This window comes from Pristiophorus japonicus, chromosome 4, assembly GCF_044704955.1.
Source record: "Pristiophorus japonicus isolate sPriJap1 chromosome 4, sPriJap1.hap1, whole genome shotgun sequence".
Classification (NCBI taxonomy): Eukaryota; Metazoa; Chordata; class Chondrichthyes; family Pristiophoridae; genus Pristiophorus; species Pristiophorus japonicus.
The window spans coordinates 182,640,924-182,658,972 of NC_091980.1; the positions used below are offsets into that span (position 1 = coordinate 182,640,924).

The following is an 18,049-nucleotide window of genomic DNA, read 5'->3' on the forward strand; positions in this document are numbered from 1 at the left end:
ACTTCTTAAAGACAATGTCAACAACGCAAAGGAAAACAGGGCTATCATTGCAGAGAATGGGGCTTTATTGTTATAATATATAGCAACAGAAATAACATCCTAATAAGTCAACAATAAAGGTACAGAAATCTGATGAGATGGACAAAAATACAATGTCCTCCAGCATCTGGGGACCCCAACCGAATATTAATGCCTTACATCTTTCACAGTATCTCCTTTCTGGCATAGTATCAATGCAGTAAGCAGATGGCGATACACCTGTTAATTACTCTTTCACTTCTGGTTGTATATCTTCCGCAGAACTGCCTAGGGTTACACTTTTATTTACTGATTTACCTTGTAAGAACATAAGTACATAAGAAATAGGAGCAGGAGTAGGTCATTTGACCCCTCGAGCCTGCTCCGCCATTCAGTAAGATCATGGCCTCAGCTCCATTTCCTTGCCCACTCCCCATAACCCTTTATTCCCTTATCGCTCAAAAATCTGTCTATCTCCACCTTAAATATATTCAATGACCCAGCCTCCACAGCTCTCTGGGGCAGAGAATTCCACAGATTTACAACCCTCTGGGAGAAGAAATTCCTCCTCATCTCAGTTTTAAATGGGCGGCCCCTTATTCTGAGACTATGCCCCCTAGTTCTATTTTCCCCTATGAGTGGAAATATCCTCTCTGCATCCACCTTGTTGACCCCTCTCATTATCTTATATGTTTCGATAAGATCACTTCTCATTCTTCTGAAATGCATTGAGTTTAGGCCCAACCTACTCAACCTATTTTCATCAGTCAACCCCTTCATCTCCGGAATCAACTTAGTGAACCTTCTCTGAACAGCCTCCAATGCAAGTATATCCTTCCTTAACTGCAGTACTCTAGTTGTGGCCTGTCCAATATCCTGTACAGTTGTAGTAGGACTTCTCTGTTTTTAAACTCCAACCCCCTTGCAATAAAGGTTAACATTCCATTTGCCTTCCTGATTACTTGCTGTACCTGCTTACTAACATTTTGTGTTTCATGCACAAGGTCTCTCTGTACTGCAGCACTTTGCAATTTTTCTCCATTTAAATTATAATTTACTTTTCTATTTTTTCTGCCAAAGTGGATAACCTCACATTTTCCCACATTATACTCCATCTGCCAAATTTTTGCCCACTCACTTAGCCTGTCTATATCCCTTTGCAGATTTTTTGTGTCCTCCTCACAATTTGCTCTCCCATTCATCTTTGTATCATCAGCAAACTTGACTACATTACACTTGGTCCCTTCATCCAAGTCATTAATATAGATTGTAAATAGTTGAGGCCCCAGCACCGATTCCTGTGGTACCTCACTAGTCACTGTTTGCCAACCAGAAAATTACCCATTTATCCCAACTCTCTGTTCTCTGTTAGTTAGCCAATCCTCTATCCATGCTAATATATTACCCCAACCCAGTGAACTTTTATCTTGTGCAGTAACCTTTTATGTGGCACCTTATTGAATGCCTTCTGGAAATCCAAATACACCACATCCACTGGTTCCCCCTTATCCACCCTGCTCGTTACATCCTCAAAGAACTCCAGCAAATTTGTCGAACATGATTTCCCTTGAATCTGCTTGATTGAATTTTGTTTTTCCAAATGTCCTGCTACTGCTTCCTTAATAATGGACTCCAGCATTTTCCCAACCCCCAATGACAGATGTTAGGCTAACTGGTCTATAGTTTCCTGCTTTCTTTCTTTGTATTGCAGAAAAGTGGTTTTATAGAAGAATAAGGTGATAATTACCTCGCATTTGTTCCAGAGCCATAGAGGTATTTATTATCCTCTGGTAGCACGCTGCTTAACGTTTGCCGATCAAATTCCTCTGTGTTGTCTAAACACTGTCATTACCTGATTTAAAGTAAATAGGTTAAGCGCTGTGTTATCTTATGTGAATACAGTAGACCTTGTGCTACCAGTGGAAATTAAACGACACCAGAGTCTTGTTCATTCAATAAAATAAAAATGAAGGGGCATATTTTCCCCTCTTCCCAAAGAAGTGGTGAATTGTTTTCTGCTGGCCTTATTTACTCACCTCTACTCTTTGTAAAAGCGAACTCATAGAGCAGCGCTGTACAAACAATGGCCCAGAACCATGTGTGACCCTCAAGCCCTAGCATTCTAGCCCTCAAAATCCAGGCAACCTTGTCCTGTTTGCGCCAGTATATTTCTTATTCCTTTGAATCTTGTGAGCTTGAAGGTTTGGAAAGGATGGGGGGAAAATTTGTGTAAACCAACATCATCATTACCATAGGGAGTCCCTCGAAGTTGAAGATGACTTGCTTCCACACTAAAAACGAGTCCAATGCGGGACCTACAATCTCTGTCACAGGTGGGGCAGACGGTGGTTGGAGGAACGGAAGGGTGGGGTGCCTGGGTTGCCGTGCGCTCCTTCCACTGTCGACGCTTGGCTTTGGCTTGTTCTCGCCGAAGGGACTCGAGGTGTTCAGTGCCTTCCCGGATGTTTTTCGTACACTTTGGGCGGTCTTGGGCCAGAGATTCCCAGGTGTCGGTGGGGATGTTGCACTTTTTCAAGCAGGCTTTGAGGGTGTCCTTGAAGCGTTTCCTCTGCCCACCTGGGGCTCACTTGCCATGTCGGAGCCCCGAGTAGAGCATTTGTTTTGGATGTCTCATGTCAGGCATGCGGACGATGTGAACTGTCCAGCAGAGCTGATCAAGCGTGGTCAATGCTTCGATGCTGGGGCTGTTGACCTGAGCGAGAACACTAATGTTGGTGCGTCCATCCTGCCAACAGAATTGCTGATGTCACCAGCAACTTGATTTAACGGCCACTGAAAATGGCCGCAGCGTTACCAGGAACAAATTCACGCTGGAGGTTGCCGATGTGGAGCGCAGCGCTAAGTTACTGTGCAATGCCCTCATGGTGGCATTAATGGAGGCCCCTGACACGAAATTCCCGTGTACAGTCGGTGTTGCAGCTTCTTAAAGCCAGTGGGAGCGAAGCTGTGGAGTTCACAAGGCATTGTAGACAATTAAAGGGATTACAAATTGCAGTCAGAACTAACAGCATTGCGCAATACCGTGCGCAGCCCCTTAAATGGGCCAAGCACCAAAAAAAATGAGGGAGAACATTGGTATGGAGGCGTTTTTCTTACTGAGATATCTTCACTGCTTTCCTTCCTCAGCCTCTGCTCTGAGCGACTTCTCCTCCTCAGTGATGTTAATTTCCATCTCAATTCATCAAGCTCTCTCTCCTCTCAATTCACTGCCTCGCATCCTCCCATAGGCCCCAAATTTCCCCAGCAGCTTAGAGCAGCGTATCTCGATGTGGTGCGCCAACTTCCTGGAGGAAAAAAAGCGGCAAAAATCTTCCTCTGAATTTGGCCGGATCTATCGGCGTCACGCAGCAGAGTCTGGGGGCGGGGGGGCGCGGCGGGGGGTGGAGCTTCAGCCGCGCTTGCTCAGCGCGGCCGGCAGAGGAGCCGGGCTTGGGCCCAGCATGTTGTGCAGTGCCGGTAGGGGCACACATGACCGTTTCAGTGTGCGTGCATGTGCAATGGGCGGTTCAGTCTGCGCGCATGCGCAGTGTAAAACAGGAAGCTTGGCAATCGGCCAATTAAAGGGAGAGCGTCCTCAGAATAAGTGGCTATGGAGCATATATAAAGGTGAGGTCTGAATATTGATTTGTGTGAGGCTGAGGGAGTGGAAAGGAGTGCTGGTAGGTATAAGAGAGGTGTAAGTGTGATCTTGAACATTACCTGCGTTTCAGTCCAATAGACGAATGGCACAAGAGCGTGCAAGAAGAACCAAAAATTTCCTCCATGAGGAAGTGGCAAAATTAGTGACGGTTATTGGGGAGGAATGGCTGGAGCTGGATATCAGCAAGAGTGGTCCGTCAAAGGCCTCTCCCAAGGAAATGAGAAAAAGATGGAACCTCGTTGCCGAAGAATTCTCTGCTGGATTCAACATCGCAAGATCTAGAAGCCAGTGCAAGAAGAAATGGCAGGACGTTGATCAAGTAGTGAGTGTAAGTAATATCTTCATCTTTAAATTGAATTGCAATGGAAAATGTGAACATCTGTATGTGTCCCACCCATCAGAAGTGCACCATGTCTGACAATTAATAGTTTCATCTTCGCAGAAGAAATTGGCCCACAACAAAAGTGTGAGAATTAGAACAGGAGGAGGTCTGCAAAATCTGCACCCCTGGAACAGAGGGTTGCTGCCTTGCTGACTCGCACTGGCAGAAAAAGAATAAGCTCTGCATAAGCTGGACCCACATGCGAGGGTGAGGGTGAGTCATTAAAATGCATAGCGGCCCTTCAAATCAACCTGCTGACTGGCTTGCTATGCGTGAGACTACTCATGCCACCCATCCTTTCTCCTCCCGTGCTGCTAACCATTTGACTGTTGTGTTGTCTTTTGCAGAAGAAAACGACACTCCTCAAGATCCTGTGCGTGCGCTCCAGACCAAGGCGGGTGGGGGGAGGAGGGGTCCATGGACATGTGTGCTCAGGAGAATGCTGACCACGATATCGATCAGGTCATATCATAGGGCATCACACAGCCAGAACCCTCCATTAGCTCCTCGGCAACCTTCCATGGGTTCACACCTTCCGAGGTCGTGGGTTCAAGTGGCGGTCGGGAAATGCATCTTGGGACACCCAGTCCCCCACCATCCCAGCCTGCGCTTCGCACTGGAGGGGTGCCACTAGGTAGACCCATGGCGAGGGGAAGGAGAAGCTGACCAGTCTCACCTGAGAGGCAGCCCTCAGCAGAAGTTAATCAGGTTTTTTCATTGGGTGAGGAGACCAATGCCCTCACAAGATCACTCGTGGCGGCTGTCAGTGGGGTGTGTGAAGAGGTCGCCACACTATCGGGTGAAATCTCTGCACTAAAACAGGAAGTCAGAGTGGGCATTTCAGAGGGTGTGCAGACAATGGAAGATGCCATGAGGGAGCTGGCTTCTGCAATAAGGGCACAAAAGCCGGAGACGCAAATGTCACTCCCACTTCACTCCACGCACCAGCCACCGGTCAGACCCAAGCCGGACCCCCAAACCCCCCCCCCCCCCCCCCACCACCATCACCGATCCTATGAGGAAGTGCACTTTCCCCGAGATGTGGGTGAGGGATGGGTGCAGACTTTCGTTCCTGTTGTGGCTGTTGTTGTTGTTGGTATCAGTGAAGTGCACTGTAAAATTCACAATAAAAGATATTTTGCATCAAAACTGAATCATCCTCCATTAGGACCACGCAACATTTAGGGCCAACTGTAAAAAGTAAAAATCCCTCACTTCTACAGTCATGCATGCCTGCTGCCCCTAGCCCTGGCGGGAGGGCTAGCCGGTGCATTCTGCAGTCGGCAAGGTTGGACTGCTCTATTTTCTGCAGCTGATTTATCTTTCATTTAGTTGTGGTAATGCGCAGCTGTTGTGCTGAAGATGTTGTAATGGTTGTGCTGATGTTGTGAAGGTCTTTAGAGCTTTGGAATCCTCTAACTCACCTTCACCCCGCCCCCCATTCCCACCCCCCTATCTATGGCTACCTATGCTGATTTCTTAAATGTACATAAGGTTTTTCTGTGCCTACAAAAGTGGCCACATACACTGGCCTAAGTTAGTTTGGAGTAACTTTCAGCTGGCCAAATTTGCTTCTATGACCAGAAGAGGTGTAAGTGGCTTGTCACACCCCCTTTTGGAGAGAACAAACTAAACTGAAAAAAAACCTAACTAACTGACTTACATTGGAGCAAGTTAAATGGGGAAATTTGCGATTTTTAAATTACTCCAAAAAAAGCTACTTACTCCCAAAAAAAGGGGCAACTCTATCCTTCATTTAAATTCCCTTCATCTCTCCTCCCTTCATTTAAATTCCTTGACCCCTATTCACAGCCTTGACCTTGCCTCACGTGGCCTTGCTACTTCCATCAAGACAATCCCAGATAGTGAAATCTCTGAAAACTTCTTTATATCGCTCTCCACCCACATCCACCTTCCCCCTCTCAACCCTATTCCCTTCAGTGTCCATCCCTGTAAAAAAATGTCCGCAATTTACTTACAACTGCACTGTCAAAATTCCAACTGTCCAGTCTTTGGCCCTCCATTCACCACAGCATTTCTGCAGCTGCCACACCCTCACTTCCACCTTTGATGCCCTAGTCCCTATTAAAACTATTTCTCTCTCTCACCCTAGTCATTCCCCCTGGTACGGCCCTCATCTCTGTTCCCTTAAGTCCAAGGGATGCAGACTTGAACAGATATGGCAGACAACTGGTTTAGCCATTCACTGCTAGATCTAGCTGAACCACATAAAGCACTATCCTGGAATGCAAATATAACCTCCGGCTTCTTTTCTCTACTACCAACTGTCTTCTTAAACCCCTCTCCCCTGCCCCCTCCACCCTCACCTCCAACAAGTACGAGATGCTCATGGACTTCTTTGTCACTGAGATTGAGACCATCCGATCAGCTGCCTCTGCCACTTCCCTCCCTGCCCCTAGCCCACTGACCAAACTTCCTCTAAAGCTCCCCTCTGCCCTAGTCCTTAACTCATATCAGTTTCTCTCTGATCTCTCCTTATGCCCTCTCCGAGCTCATCGTGTCGATGAGAGCCTCCTCCTGCTCCCTTGACCCTATTCCCACTAAACTGCTGACCACCCAACTTTCCTTCCTGGCTCCTATGTTAGCTGATATTGTTAACGGTTCTCTCTCCTCGGGTACTGTCCCCCTCTTCTTCAAATCTGCCTTCAGCACCCCACTCCTCAAAAAAACAATCCTTGACCCCCTCAGTCCTTGCAAAACCCCGCCCCATCTCCATCCTCTCTTTCCTCTCCAAAGTCCTTGAACATGCTGTCACCTCCCAAATCCGCGTCCATCTTTCCTGGAACTCCATATTTGAATCCCTCCAATCAGGATTCCGCCCCTGTCATAGTACCGAAAAGGCTCTTATCAAAGTCACAACTGACATCCTGTGTGCTGTGACCATGGTAACCTACCCCTCCTTGTCCTTCTCAACCTGTCTGCAGCCTTTGATATGGTTGACCACTCCATTCTCCTCCATCGCCTCTCCACTGTTGTCCAGCTGGGTGGGACAGCCTCACCTAGTTCCATTCTTACCCATCCAGTTGTAGCCATAGAATTGTCTGCAATGGCTTCTCTTCTTGGGCTACTCCTATTTCTTATCTACAGGCTGCCCCTCGGTGACATCATCCGGAAACACAGCGTCAGTTTCCACATGTATGCTGACAACACCCAGCTCTACCCCATCACCTCACGTTTTTGAGCGATAAGGGAGTCAAGGGTTGGGGGGAGCGAGCAGGGAAGTGGAGTTGAGGCCAAGATTAGATCAGCCATGATCTTATTGAATGGCAGAGTAGACTCAAAGGACCAAATGGCCTACTCCTGCTCCTATTTCTTATGTTCTTATGTTATGTTTACCACCAACTCTCTCCACCCCTCCACTGTCTCTATATAAATGCAAGTTGTTGTTGTTTGAGCGGGACGGCGTGGTTGACCATGTTAAAGGCTGCAGAGAGCTTGCGAAGGTTAGCACAACAGTGAGTTAATGCACAACAGTGAGTCACAGAGAATATCACTTGTTAATTTGCTTAGTACCATTTTTGTCTGGTGGAAAGGTTGAAAAGCTCTTTGGAGAGATTCAAACCGAGTTGTAGGTGTGATGGACTTGAATTTGGAAGACAACACATTTAAGGACTTGAGAGGAAAGTGAGGCTGGAGTTGAGGCTGTTACATTGCAAGTACAGAGGGGTGAAGGGTGTTTTTTTTTGATGAGGGTGTGCATGATGATGGTTTTGAAAGGGAGAGAGACAGCGCCGGAGGAGAAGCTACCATTTACAATATCAGTTAGCATGGGGGCCAGGAAAGGAATTTAGTTGCTAAGCAATTTAGTGGGAATAAGGCCAAGGGAGCAGGAAGTGGGCTTCATGGACAAGGTGAGCTCAGAAAGGGCTTGGAGGTGGGGGAGGGGGGGGGCGGGGGAACATACGAGAGAGAGAGCGAAAGAGAGAGAGATGGGGGATCAGGGCTACAGCAGGAGGAGATTTGATGGGAGGTTTGGCTTGGCAGGCAAGGAGGGGAACAGCTGAATGGATAGTCTCAGTCTCAGTGACAAAGAACCCATTAGCTCTTGGTTTTAGAGGTAAGTGTGTTCGGGCAGGAGAGAGAGCTTTAAGGAGATGATAGATTATCTTTGCTCTCCAGGAAATTACTCGAGTAGTGGGTGGTTTTGGCAGAGGACAATGATGCCTGTTAGAGCTTGATGTGATCTAGTCAGATCTGATGTTGGATGGCTAAATCAGTTGAGCACTAGAGGCACAGGCATCCTTCAGGATCTACCCCAAATGGTTCTTATTCTTAACAGTATCATTTGATCATGATGAAGTATCACAGCTTACCTTGCTCCTCTCTGCACTCCATAATCTCATGCTTCTACCAAGGTTTGAGTCTCAAGTGTACCCTGGCTGCTTTTTTCCCCCTTCCTTAGTAGAACCAGTTATACAACCTCCAGAGCCACCTCAGCTGAGATCAGCTAATTGACCACAAGCAGAGTGCATGTCTTAATCCTAGTCTGAATAGCTCTTGATAAACTCACTGAGCCAATGGGGGGGAAGTCTTTGATTCTTTACGTGTAAGTAACTAGTTACCATTGCATGTAAGCAGTGTTGTATCAGAGAGGTGAGTTGAATGTATAAGGTACAGTGCAGCTTGAGTGCTTCCCTGCTGGGTTTGAATTGGCTGAGGGTAACTAAGAAAGGACACTGAAATGGAGAGGAGACATCAAAAAGCAAGGCTTGATTTTAATTTCATGCACTTATTTACTCTTTGCCATACATACTGCTGGCCCCAGTGTTGTGCTCTTGCAGACTCCCTTTTACAGAGTTTCTGTCGATAAACATTGAGCCCAGTTACCATGAAGCAAGATTAAGAATGTATTTCCTTTGCTGTTAAAGTTATTGATGATGTGTTGCCTGGCTTAGACTCCACAGACAATTAGATGAGTAACCAAAGGTCCTTAATTTGGCATCAGCAGTGCAAATGTTTAACTTCGAGCAATGACTGTATTCTGAAACCCACTGATTATTCAATATTTTTGATTAAGATTCAGTGTAACATATGGTGCTGACTTACTCTCAGCACTAGTTATTTGTTATGGTAAATTCAGAGGTAAACGTGGCACAATGATGAAGCCCAAGATACACAGCAGTTACCTCAACGTTGTGTAAAATGCTCAAAATGATCAAAAATAACATATATTCTTTGCACATAAAAAATTGATTCCAATCTATTTCTACAGGGTAAGCTTATTTACCCAGGGGTCAACTAAAGCTTACAAAGGACAATAATAGCAAAATCACTGTCAGTCACTCTGGGTTACCGTAGTTTATACTCTCGAACATCTGCCTACAGGCAGCCAAGGCACAGAGACCTTGGGGCCGAAATTGCACATCACTGGAAACGGGATGCACCTACCCTGTTTCTCGTGTTTTTACCAGCGCGGTGGATGCGGTGGCCTCTTGAGCGAAATTCCGCTCTTTGGCATTTTTTTCCGGCGGACCGGAAGTTGGTCATAATGGGGGCGGATATGCGGCGGTGAGCAAAATTTCGCACACTGGAGGGGTGGAGGTTGGGGGCGGGCCGAGTGGTCGCCGCTGTCAGTGATGATGTCATCACGGTGCCGCTTCACCACGGCTCTCTCTTTCACTTAAAGTGGAGAGCCTGCGCGATTGATTAAGTTTGGTCCACTGGGTCACCGGGGAGGGTTTCGGCCGGGACGGGGTGCCAGGCTGCCTGTTAGCGGCCCGGCAGAACACGGGGGCATAACTGTCAACCCGACATGGCAATCGGCTAACAAAACAAAACATGGCGGCAGCGGCAGTAGGTTCTCCCCTTTAATGGGAGCTGCACCGCCGTTTTACAAGGACTACAGCCTCACTCCACCGGCAGAAAACAGCAGCTTTTGGCACCACGCACGGGAGCAAGATTTTATCGGGCGAATTTCGCCCCCGGTGGGGAACAGCGGTGATGCGCGCTCTTATGACGCACTTAAGATGGATCGGTAGCAGTGGAGTGGTAGCGGGGTGAGCGGGTCACCGCCGGGATACTGCAGGAGCGGAATTTTTTAAATGGCGGCCATTACACGAAAAATCGGCGGCCATTGCATCGCAGCATGGCCACCGATTTCCAGCGGTAACAGGCTTTAAGGGAAGGAGCAATTTCGGCCTCCTTGTTCAGTGCTTGCTCCTCAGTGACATCATGAAGGAATAATGATGCTCACAGTCTTCGCTCCCTAGTTATGTTGTCACTATGATGTCATAACAAGGAGAGCACCCTACAAAATGTCACCTCCCAGTTTCACTCTCACTACCTGCTCCAAAACTCAAACCATGTCACACGCAGCAACTGAGAGGCAACCAGAAGTGGGAGGTTAAAACCTGGTATCCAGCTAACTTAGAACAGGCAGAGAATCAACCTGGTATCTAGCTAACTCAGCACAGACTGGGGATCGAACCTGGTATCTCGCTAACTCAACACATGGCACCTTCCAGGTGCGCCTCTTTTAAAAGCTTCATGTCGTCAACCTCTATGAAGCAGCTAAAAAATTGTGAGAAGTGTGACTGTACCTAGAACTGGGGCAATACCAGATTCAGGTAATCTGTTTTACGTTTACTCAGGTAAGTTTTTCTATTATTTATTCCACTGAGCTACCACTCATAAACAAAATGGGTGAACAAACTGACCCAGCCCAGTATATTTATCCCTTGGTACAACACTGGTATCATGCCTCACAATGCTGCGCGGTCTGTCATTATTTAATTGTAAGGCAACCATGCTGTGATTGGCAGCGGTGCAATAACTGAGTTAATGGCACAGGACTGAGTTGAAAGGGTCCCAGTGGGAGGAATAAGGATGAAAATACTGAAGCATTTCCCTCGTTACACTGACAGTGTGGTGGAACAGCACTGGTGGTACAAGCGGAGAGGGGGCATATTAGATAAGATCCCTGAGACAATCATCATCAGTGATATTAATTTCACAAACTCACGGTTATGCGATGTTAGTGCTGAGTTTCCTCGTCCTTCGCCCCAGCACTGGACAAGCCCAGTGCACCCAAAGTGCTCTCTTCCTGTCCTGGCTAATCTGTGGCCCTGGAGCACCCTTGATGCAGGGCTGCCTCAGGCAGGGCTTAGTGCCAGAGAACAGGGGGGAGATTGAGTGCAGCAATAGCTGAGGCCGCCTGTCTCAGGCCTTCTGGGTGCTGAGAGTTGAAATAGTTGTCAAACCTTTCCTCTTCAGCTTGTTGCTGGAACCCCCCCTCTCCAGACCCTGTGATCTGCAGAGAGCTCTGATACAAACCAAGAGTAGTTTCTTGAAGCTCTCCCGTCAACCCCCCCACCCCCCAACTCCACCCCCCAACTCCTCCCCCCATTGACTATTGTTGAAATACAGCCTGCAAAGGCCGTCTCCTGCCTCCATTGCCTCAACAATGGTAGGCCTGTGCCTATGGCAGGCACAGGTCTAACTCCACTCCCCTAGCGACAGCCCCAGAAATCCTGGGACAATGTAAAGAGGGGGGGGAATGGGAGGGTGGCAGGAATCCAGCCCCTGTTTCCTGACTTTTGCCCCTGGAAACTGGTCAGGGAAAACTGACCCCCATGTGACCTACAGCAGGGGTACTCAATATTTTTGATTCTGAGTCCCCCCTCCCCCCCGTCCCCCGACATCCCCTCGTGTTATAAAAATTCTACGGACTCCCGTAACACAACACAAGTATTTTTTCTGTATAAAATTATATATACAATTAAACATATATATTTATTTTATTTTTTTTACTTACTTAATTATCACGAAGTTGAGACTAACTATATCTCCAAAGTTGGTATAGTTCTGCTTAAGTTAGTAGACTATTGTCAAGGTTGGTAGAATTATACTGAGGTCACTGGTCACTGAGGTCAGTAGACTAGTCACTGAGGTCGATACACTAGTCACTGAGGTCAGTAGACTGGCCACTGAGGTTGATAGACTGGTTACTGAGGTTGATAGACTGGTCACAGAGGTCAGTAGACTGGTCACTGAGGTCAGTAGAGTTATACTGAAGTTCATCGACTGTCTCTAAGGTTGGTAAAGTGTCACTGGAGTTGATAGAATGCTGATGCGATCGATGGTGTTGCTGGCCGTACCTGCTCTCATTTGTTGTCCATTAGTACCGAGCCGAGTGGAGCACGTCCACTGAGATTGGACACCGTCTCCTTGACACACAGCGGGCCGATGAACATGGGCCTCTGGGGTCAAGCGGCGGTTTCCGGTTCCTCCCGTCCTGTGTGGCCGGGACTGGGGCCAGGGACTAAAGTGATACTGTACTGGTGTTGATCGGTGATTTGGGATGGAAGATAAAATTCTGTGCCTTGGATACTGTAACCTCATGGTTCATCATTAGATTGACTTTAAATTGTCTGCGCGGTGGAGACAGGGAGCCACTGGCGGAACCGTGAAACCTTCCCACGGACCTCTAGATCGCATCCTCTCCACCACTTTTGTGCCCTCTTCCCCACTAAAATCATTACACTCTCTCATCCTAGTCGTTCCCCCTGGTATACCCCTCACCTCTGCTCCCATAAGTGCAAGGGACATAGATTTGCATGTCTTTAGTGGACAACTGGTCTGTTCATCCATCGCCAGATTTGGCTAGATCATAAAAAGCACTACAGGGTCCTCTCTCCATCACTAAAACCATCCACTATTCGAAGATCATCCAAGGTGGCAAAAGTAACACCAGGCTTCTCTTCTCCAGCACTAACTGTCTTCTCAAACCACCCTCCCCACCTCCTCCTCCCTCACCTCCAACAATAAATGTTCGGAACTCATGGATTTATTTGTGAAAAAGATTGACAACATCCATTCACCTGCTTTTGCTTTCAATTCCCTCCTTTCCCCCAGCCCACCAGACCTTACTTCCTCTCCGTACCCCAACCCAAAATGTCCATATTTCTTGCATTTATCTCCTGTTTCCTCTCTTACCCTTTCAAAGCTCATCTTGTCAATGAAACCGACCTCCTGCTTTCTCTCTCGACCTTATTCCTAGTAAATTGCTGACAACTCAACTTTCCTTCCTGGTTCCCATGTTAGTGGATATTGCTAACGGTTCTCTCTCCTCAAATGAGCCCTTTCCTTCAAATCTGCCATCCTTACCCCTCTCCTCAAAAAAACAACCCTTAACCCCTTCCTCCTTGCAAATTATGGCCCCCCCATCTCCAACCTTCCTTTCCTCTCCAAAGCTCGTGAACATGTTGTCACCTCTCAAATCCGTGCCCTTCTTTCCCAGAACTCCTTGTTTGAATCCATCCAATCAGGCTACCACCCCTGCCACAGTACTGAAACTGCTCTTACCAAAGTTGCAAATGACTATGATAAAGGTAATCTTTCCCTTCTCGTTCTTCAGGACCTGTATGCAGCCTTTGACACGATTGACCACAAAATTCTGCTCCAATGCCTCTCCACCGTCGTCCAGCTGGATAAGACTAGACTTGCTTGGTTCCATTCCTATCTTTCCAGCCGTAACCATAGAATCACCTGCAATGGCCTCTCTTCCCACTCCCGCACCATTACCTCTGGTGTCCCCCAAGGATCTATCCTTTGCACCTTCCTATTTCTCATCTACCTGCTCATCCTCGGTGACATCATCCAGCAACACAACATGAGTTTTCACATCATCATCATCATAGATGGTCCCTCAAATGAGGATGACTTGCTTCCACTCCAAAAGGGATGAGTTCACTGATGTTTCAATGGAGGACCAGATATTCCAGTCCTTAACTCCAGGAGTGGAAGATGCCTGTGCGTGGAGTTTTTTTAACATGTGGTGTCCGTTGCACATCAGCCACCACGCGGGCTTGACAGAGCTAGGCCTTTATCTAGTGGCAAGAGTTAACCAGGATGACTGGAAACCTGCTCTGCTGCAAGGACCTAGTGTGCACACGTATCGCAGTGTGGGCTGGCCTATGCTGCCCCTGGGCCCTCAGCTCTTCTGGGCCCCGCACCCTCATTTGCCGCACTTCCGCCACGATCTCTCACCACTCATCCGCCTCAATCATTTGCCGCACCTCCTCCACGATCTCTCGCCGCTCATCTGCCCCGACCTTCCCACTCCTCTGCTGTACTTGGGCCCCGCTGATGTTCCTGCCCATGCTCCAAACGGTGACCTGGGTTTTGATGACATCACCCAGTCGCCCACCTCAAAGTCGTCGCACACTTGGAACGGCTTGTGCTGGAAGTTGTAGTGGTATCTCTACGGGCGTTTTCACGTGCACGCTGATGTCTCCCATCTCTCCCTCTCCTCCACCTCTCTCGAAACTGCCACCATCTCTTAGCTATCAGACTGCTTGTCCGACATTCAGCACTGGATGAGTAGAAATTTCCTCCAATTAACTATCAGGGAGCCGAAGTCATTATCTTTGGTTCATGCCACAAACTCCATTCCCTTTCCACTGATTCGAGCTTTTATCCCGGCAACTGTCTAATGCTGACCAAGTCTGTTCACAACCTCGGTGTTATATTTGATCACAAATTGAGCTTCCTACCTCATACCTGTTCTAACACGAAGATCCCTCATTTCCACCTTCGTAATATCACCTGTCTCCACACTTACCTCAACTTATCTGCTGCTGAAACCCTCATCCATGCCTTTATCACCTTTAGACTTGACTATTCCAATGCACTCCTGGCCGTCCTGCCTAGTTATACCCTCCATAAACATGAGATCATCCAAAACTCTGTCGCCCGTGTGCTAACTCGCACCAAGTCCTGTTCGCCCTTCTCCCTTGTGCTCGCTGACCTACATTGGTTCCCAGTTAAGCAACGTCTCGATTTCAAAATTCTCATCTTTGTTTTCAAATCCCTCGCCCCTCCTTATCTCTGTAATCTCCTTCAGCCCTATAATCCCCCTAGACCTCTGCGCTCCATCAATTCTGGCCTTTTGGACATCCCCGATTTTAAATGCTTCACCATTGGTGGTCATGTCTGCAGCTGTCTAGGCCCTAAACTCTGGAAGTCTCTCCCCGATTCTCACCGCCTCTCCACTTCTCTTTCCTCCTTTAAGACGTTCCTTAAAACATACCTCTTTGATCTCCTTGTATGGGTACATTGTCAAATGTCTTTTTGACAACACTCCTGTAAAGTGCCTTGGAATGTTTTAGTACGTTGTTGTTGAGAACCCATGCCCTACGGTGCCAAAGGTAATGACCACACCCTTACTGGAACCATTTAGAAATGATAATGTTTCAGTTTATTAAGGGATGTACAAGGAGATGTACCAGTTCTTTTTACAATGCAATCATTAGATAACATGCTACTGATCAGAGGCAACTGTCCTCCAGCAACAGGCAAAGCCTTGCAAGATTATATGTTCAGAGCTTCCCACCCTTGTGTAAAAGTACATTTTTAAATTAGAGTTTCATATTAAATGCTAGGGCACATATTTTCCTTTCTTTCTGGACAAAAAAGGTTAATAACCCTGTTTTTATCTGTAGATTTTATGAATGTAAATCAAAATGGTGTATATGCTTGACTGTGTATATGTTTGTATGCATTTTAAATGTGTACCCCCATCTTTGCACAGAGTAAACTGGAAGATCTCTCACCTGTTGGCTCTCGGTTCCTCGCTTCCTTCAGGTAATGTAAAGCTTTGTCGTAATCCCCGAGGTGGTAGTAAGCCACGCCAGAGCGATACAGGGCCTTGAAATTATCTCCTTCCTTTTTCAGGACTTTGAGACAATATTCCTTTACACGTTCATAATTCACTAGTTCCGCCTGTAGCAAGCAAGCTTTTGAGAAAAATGGAGAGAAAAAGAACACAAAGGATCACTTGTTACAGTTTTAAAACGTAATGCAGCATTGACACAAAAATTAATCTCTAATGAGAGGTTCTGCATAGCGTGGGTTTTTGGCGTTGTTTGGTCATGGGTTGAGGAGGTACGATGAGAAATTCCACTATGGCAAAAGTGAACACACAACTGAGGTCATCCTCACCATCCTAGGTCATTTATAGGCAACTAACCTATTTTTCTTAGTCAGTTTCATTGCTGTGTGTAGCCCCCTCAGCTTAATCACAGACATTCGGCACTAAACCAGAGGTCCGTGTGATATGCAAGACTGCATGTATCCTGTGCAGAAGGGAGCGGGCAGGTCGGAAGGCCTCCTTGTAGGACTGCTCCTGGGCATGGCCAAGGTGGCCATTAACCGGTCCAGGCAGCGGGCGGTCGAGGGGGTCGGTCAGACCGACTGTCTTCCGCGATTATATCCGAGCCAGGGTGTCCCTGGAGATGGTGCATGTGGTGTCCACCGGTGCGCTCGCGGCCATCCGCAAGAGGTGGGCGCCGGAGGGACTGGAATGCATCATCACCCCCGGCAACCAAATTTTAATTTGACCGTTTAAAGTTTAAAGTTTCATTTGTTCAATTTGTCGGTTTTAGTGCCCCTTTGATAAGGGGGCATTTGATTTACAGGTTCAACTAAAATAGTTGTATTGTGATGGATTTTTACAATTGTTCTCCCAATCACATAGACCTGCCCCATAACCTGATGCCATGTGTTACCTGGGTGAATAAAGATAAGCAGCCTCTATCCTACATTACTGTCTTACATTACATCAGTGACTACAATTCAAAAGTAGTTCATTGACTGTAAAGTGCTTTGGGATGTCCTGAGGTTGTGAAAGGTGCTATACAAATGCAAATCTTCTTTTTTTATTTCTGTATAACTGGGTGCGTTCTGTTACACTGCTCTAAAAACTCTGGTGTCAACTGCTGCAGTCGATATTATACTAAATTTCCTTTGTCTGTAACAAAACAACCGGCATTTATATAAGCACCTTTATTGTAGTAAAAATGTGCCAAGGAGCTTGACAGGAGCGATTATCAAACACAATTTGACACTGAGCCACAAGAGGAGACATGAAGACAGGTGACCAAATGCTTGGTCAAAGTGGTACATTTTAAGGAGCGACTTAAAGGTGGAGAGCGAGGTGGGAAGGCGGAGAGATTCAGGGAGTGAATTCCAGAGTTTAGAGGCTAGGCAGCTGAAGGCACAGTCGCCAGTGGTGGGGCGATGAAAATCAGGGATGCGCAGGGATCTCCAGGGATTGTAGGACTGGATGAGAATCTTCATGTATGGAAAAAACTGCTAACATATCTCACAGGACACATTACCATGGCAACAATACCCTTTTAAGAAAACTCACTTTGCTACAGACCCTGCAAACCTTTCACAGTCAACTTAATATCATCACTGAAAGTGTAAAGCAGGGGAGGGGGCCGGGTTAAGAGATTTTTTTTCACATTTAGAATGTTGTTAGAACATGAAATGCCATACCGGGAATAGGAGTAGAAGCATAATCCATAATACTAGCTAAAAAGGAAGTGGATAAATCATTAAAAAATAAAAATGTAACGGCATATGGGGAAAAGACAGGGGAGTGGGACTATAGAGTTAACTCCTTCAGAGAGCTGGAAGAGGTGCAATGGGCAAGACACCTATGCTGTTAAATTCTGATTCTAAATGTCAGTGAGGGATGAATAATCCTGCACTCACAACCAGAGGACCACACTGGGCAGAGTGTGATTAACGGGCCCAGCAGCTTAAAAAAGCCATATTTTCTCATCAGGAAACATATTCAACGCAGAGACGATGGACCTGTCCAGCACTGATCTAATCCTTGGATAAGTTTAATTCCCCAAATCGAATTGTTCACTCACTATTTTTACCCCAGGAGCCCAGGACAACAGCAGCTCATTCTTCCCTATAAACCCCACACTAGTACTGCTAGCAATAGAGTATAATCCCAACCTGCCCCACTGTTTCATAGAACCTTGCAGCACAGAAGCAGGTCACACGGCCCATCGTGCCTGTGTCGGCTCTTTCAAAGAGCTATCCACTGCCCCGCTCTTTCCCCACAGCCCTGCAAATTTTTCCTTTTCAAGTATACATCTGAGTCCATTTTACAAGTTACTAGTGAATCTGCTTCCACCACTCTTTCAGGTTGTGCATTCCAGAACATA

General features: G+C 47.0%; 1 protein-coding gene across 1 annotated transcript in view; it reads right to left on the reverse strand.

Moving 5' to 3' along the window:
- The window catches only part of LOC139262266 (tetratricopeptide repeat protein 9A), a 153,262-nt gene that overhangs the window by 42,165 nt on the left and 93,048 nt on the right, over positions 1 to 18,049 (reverse strand). The window contains exon 2 of the mRNA XM_070877411.1: positions 15,635 to 15,817. Within this exon, the coding sequence (XP_070733512.1) occupies positions 15,635 to 15,817 (183 nt within the window). The remainder of the gene's footprint in view (positions 1 to 15,634; positions 15,818 to 18,049) is intronic.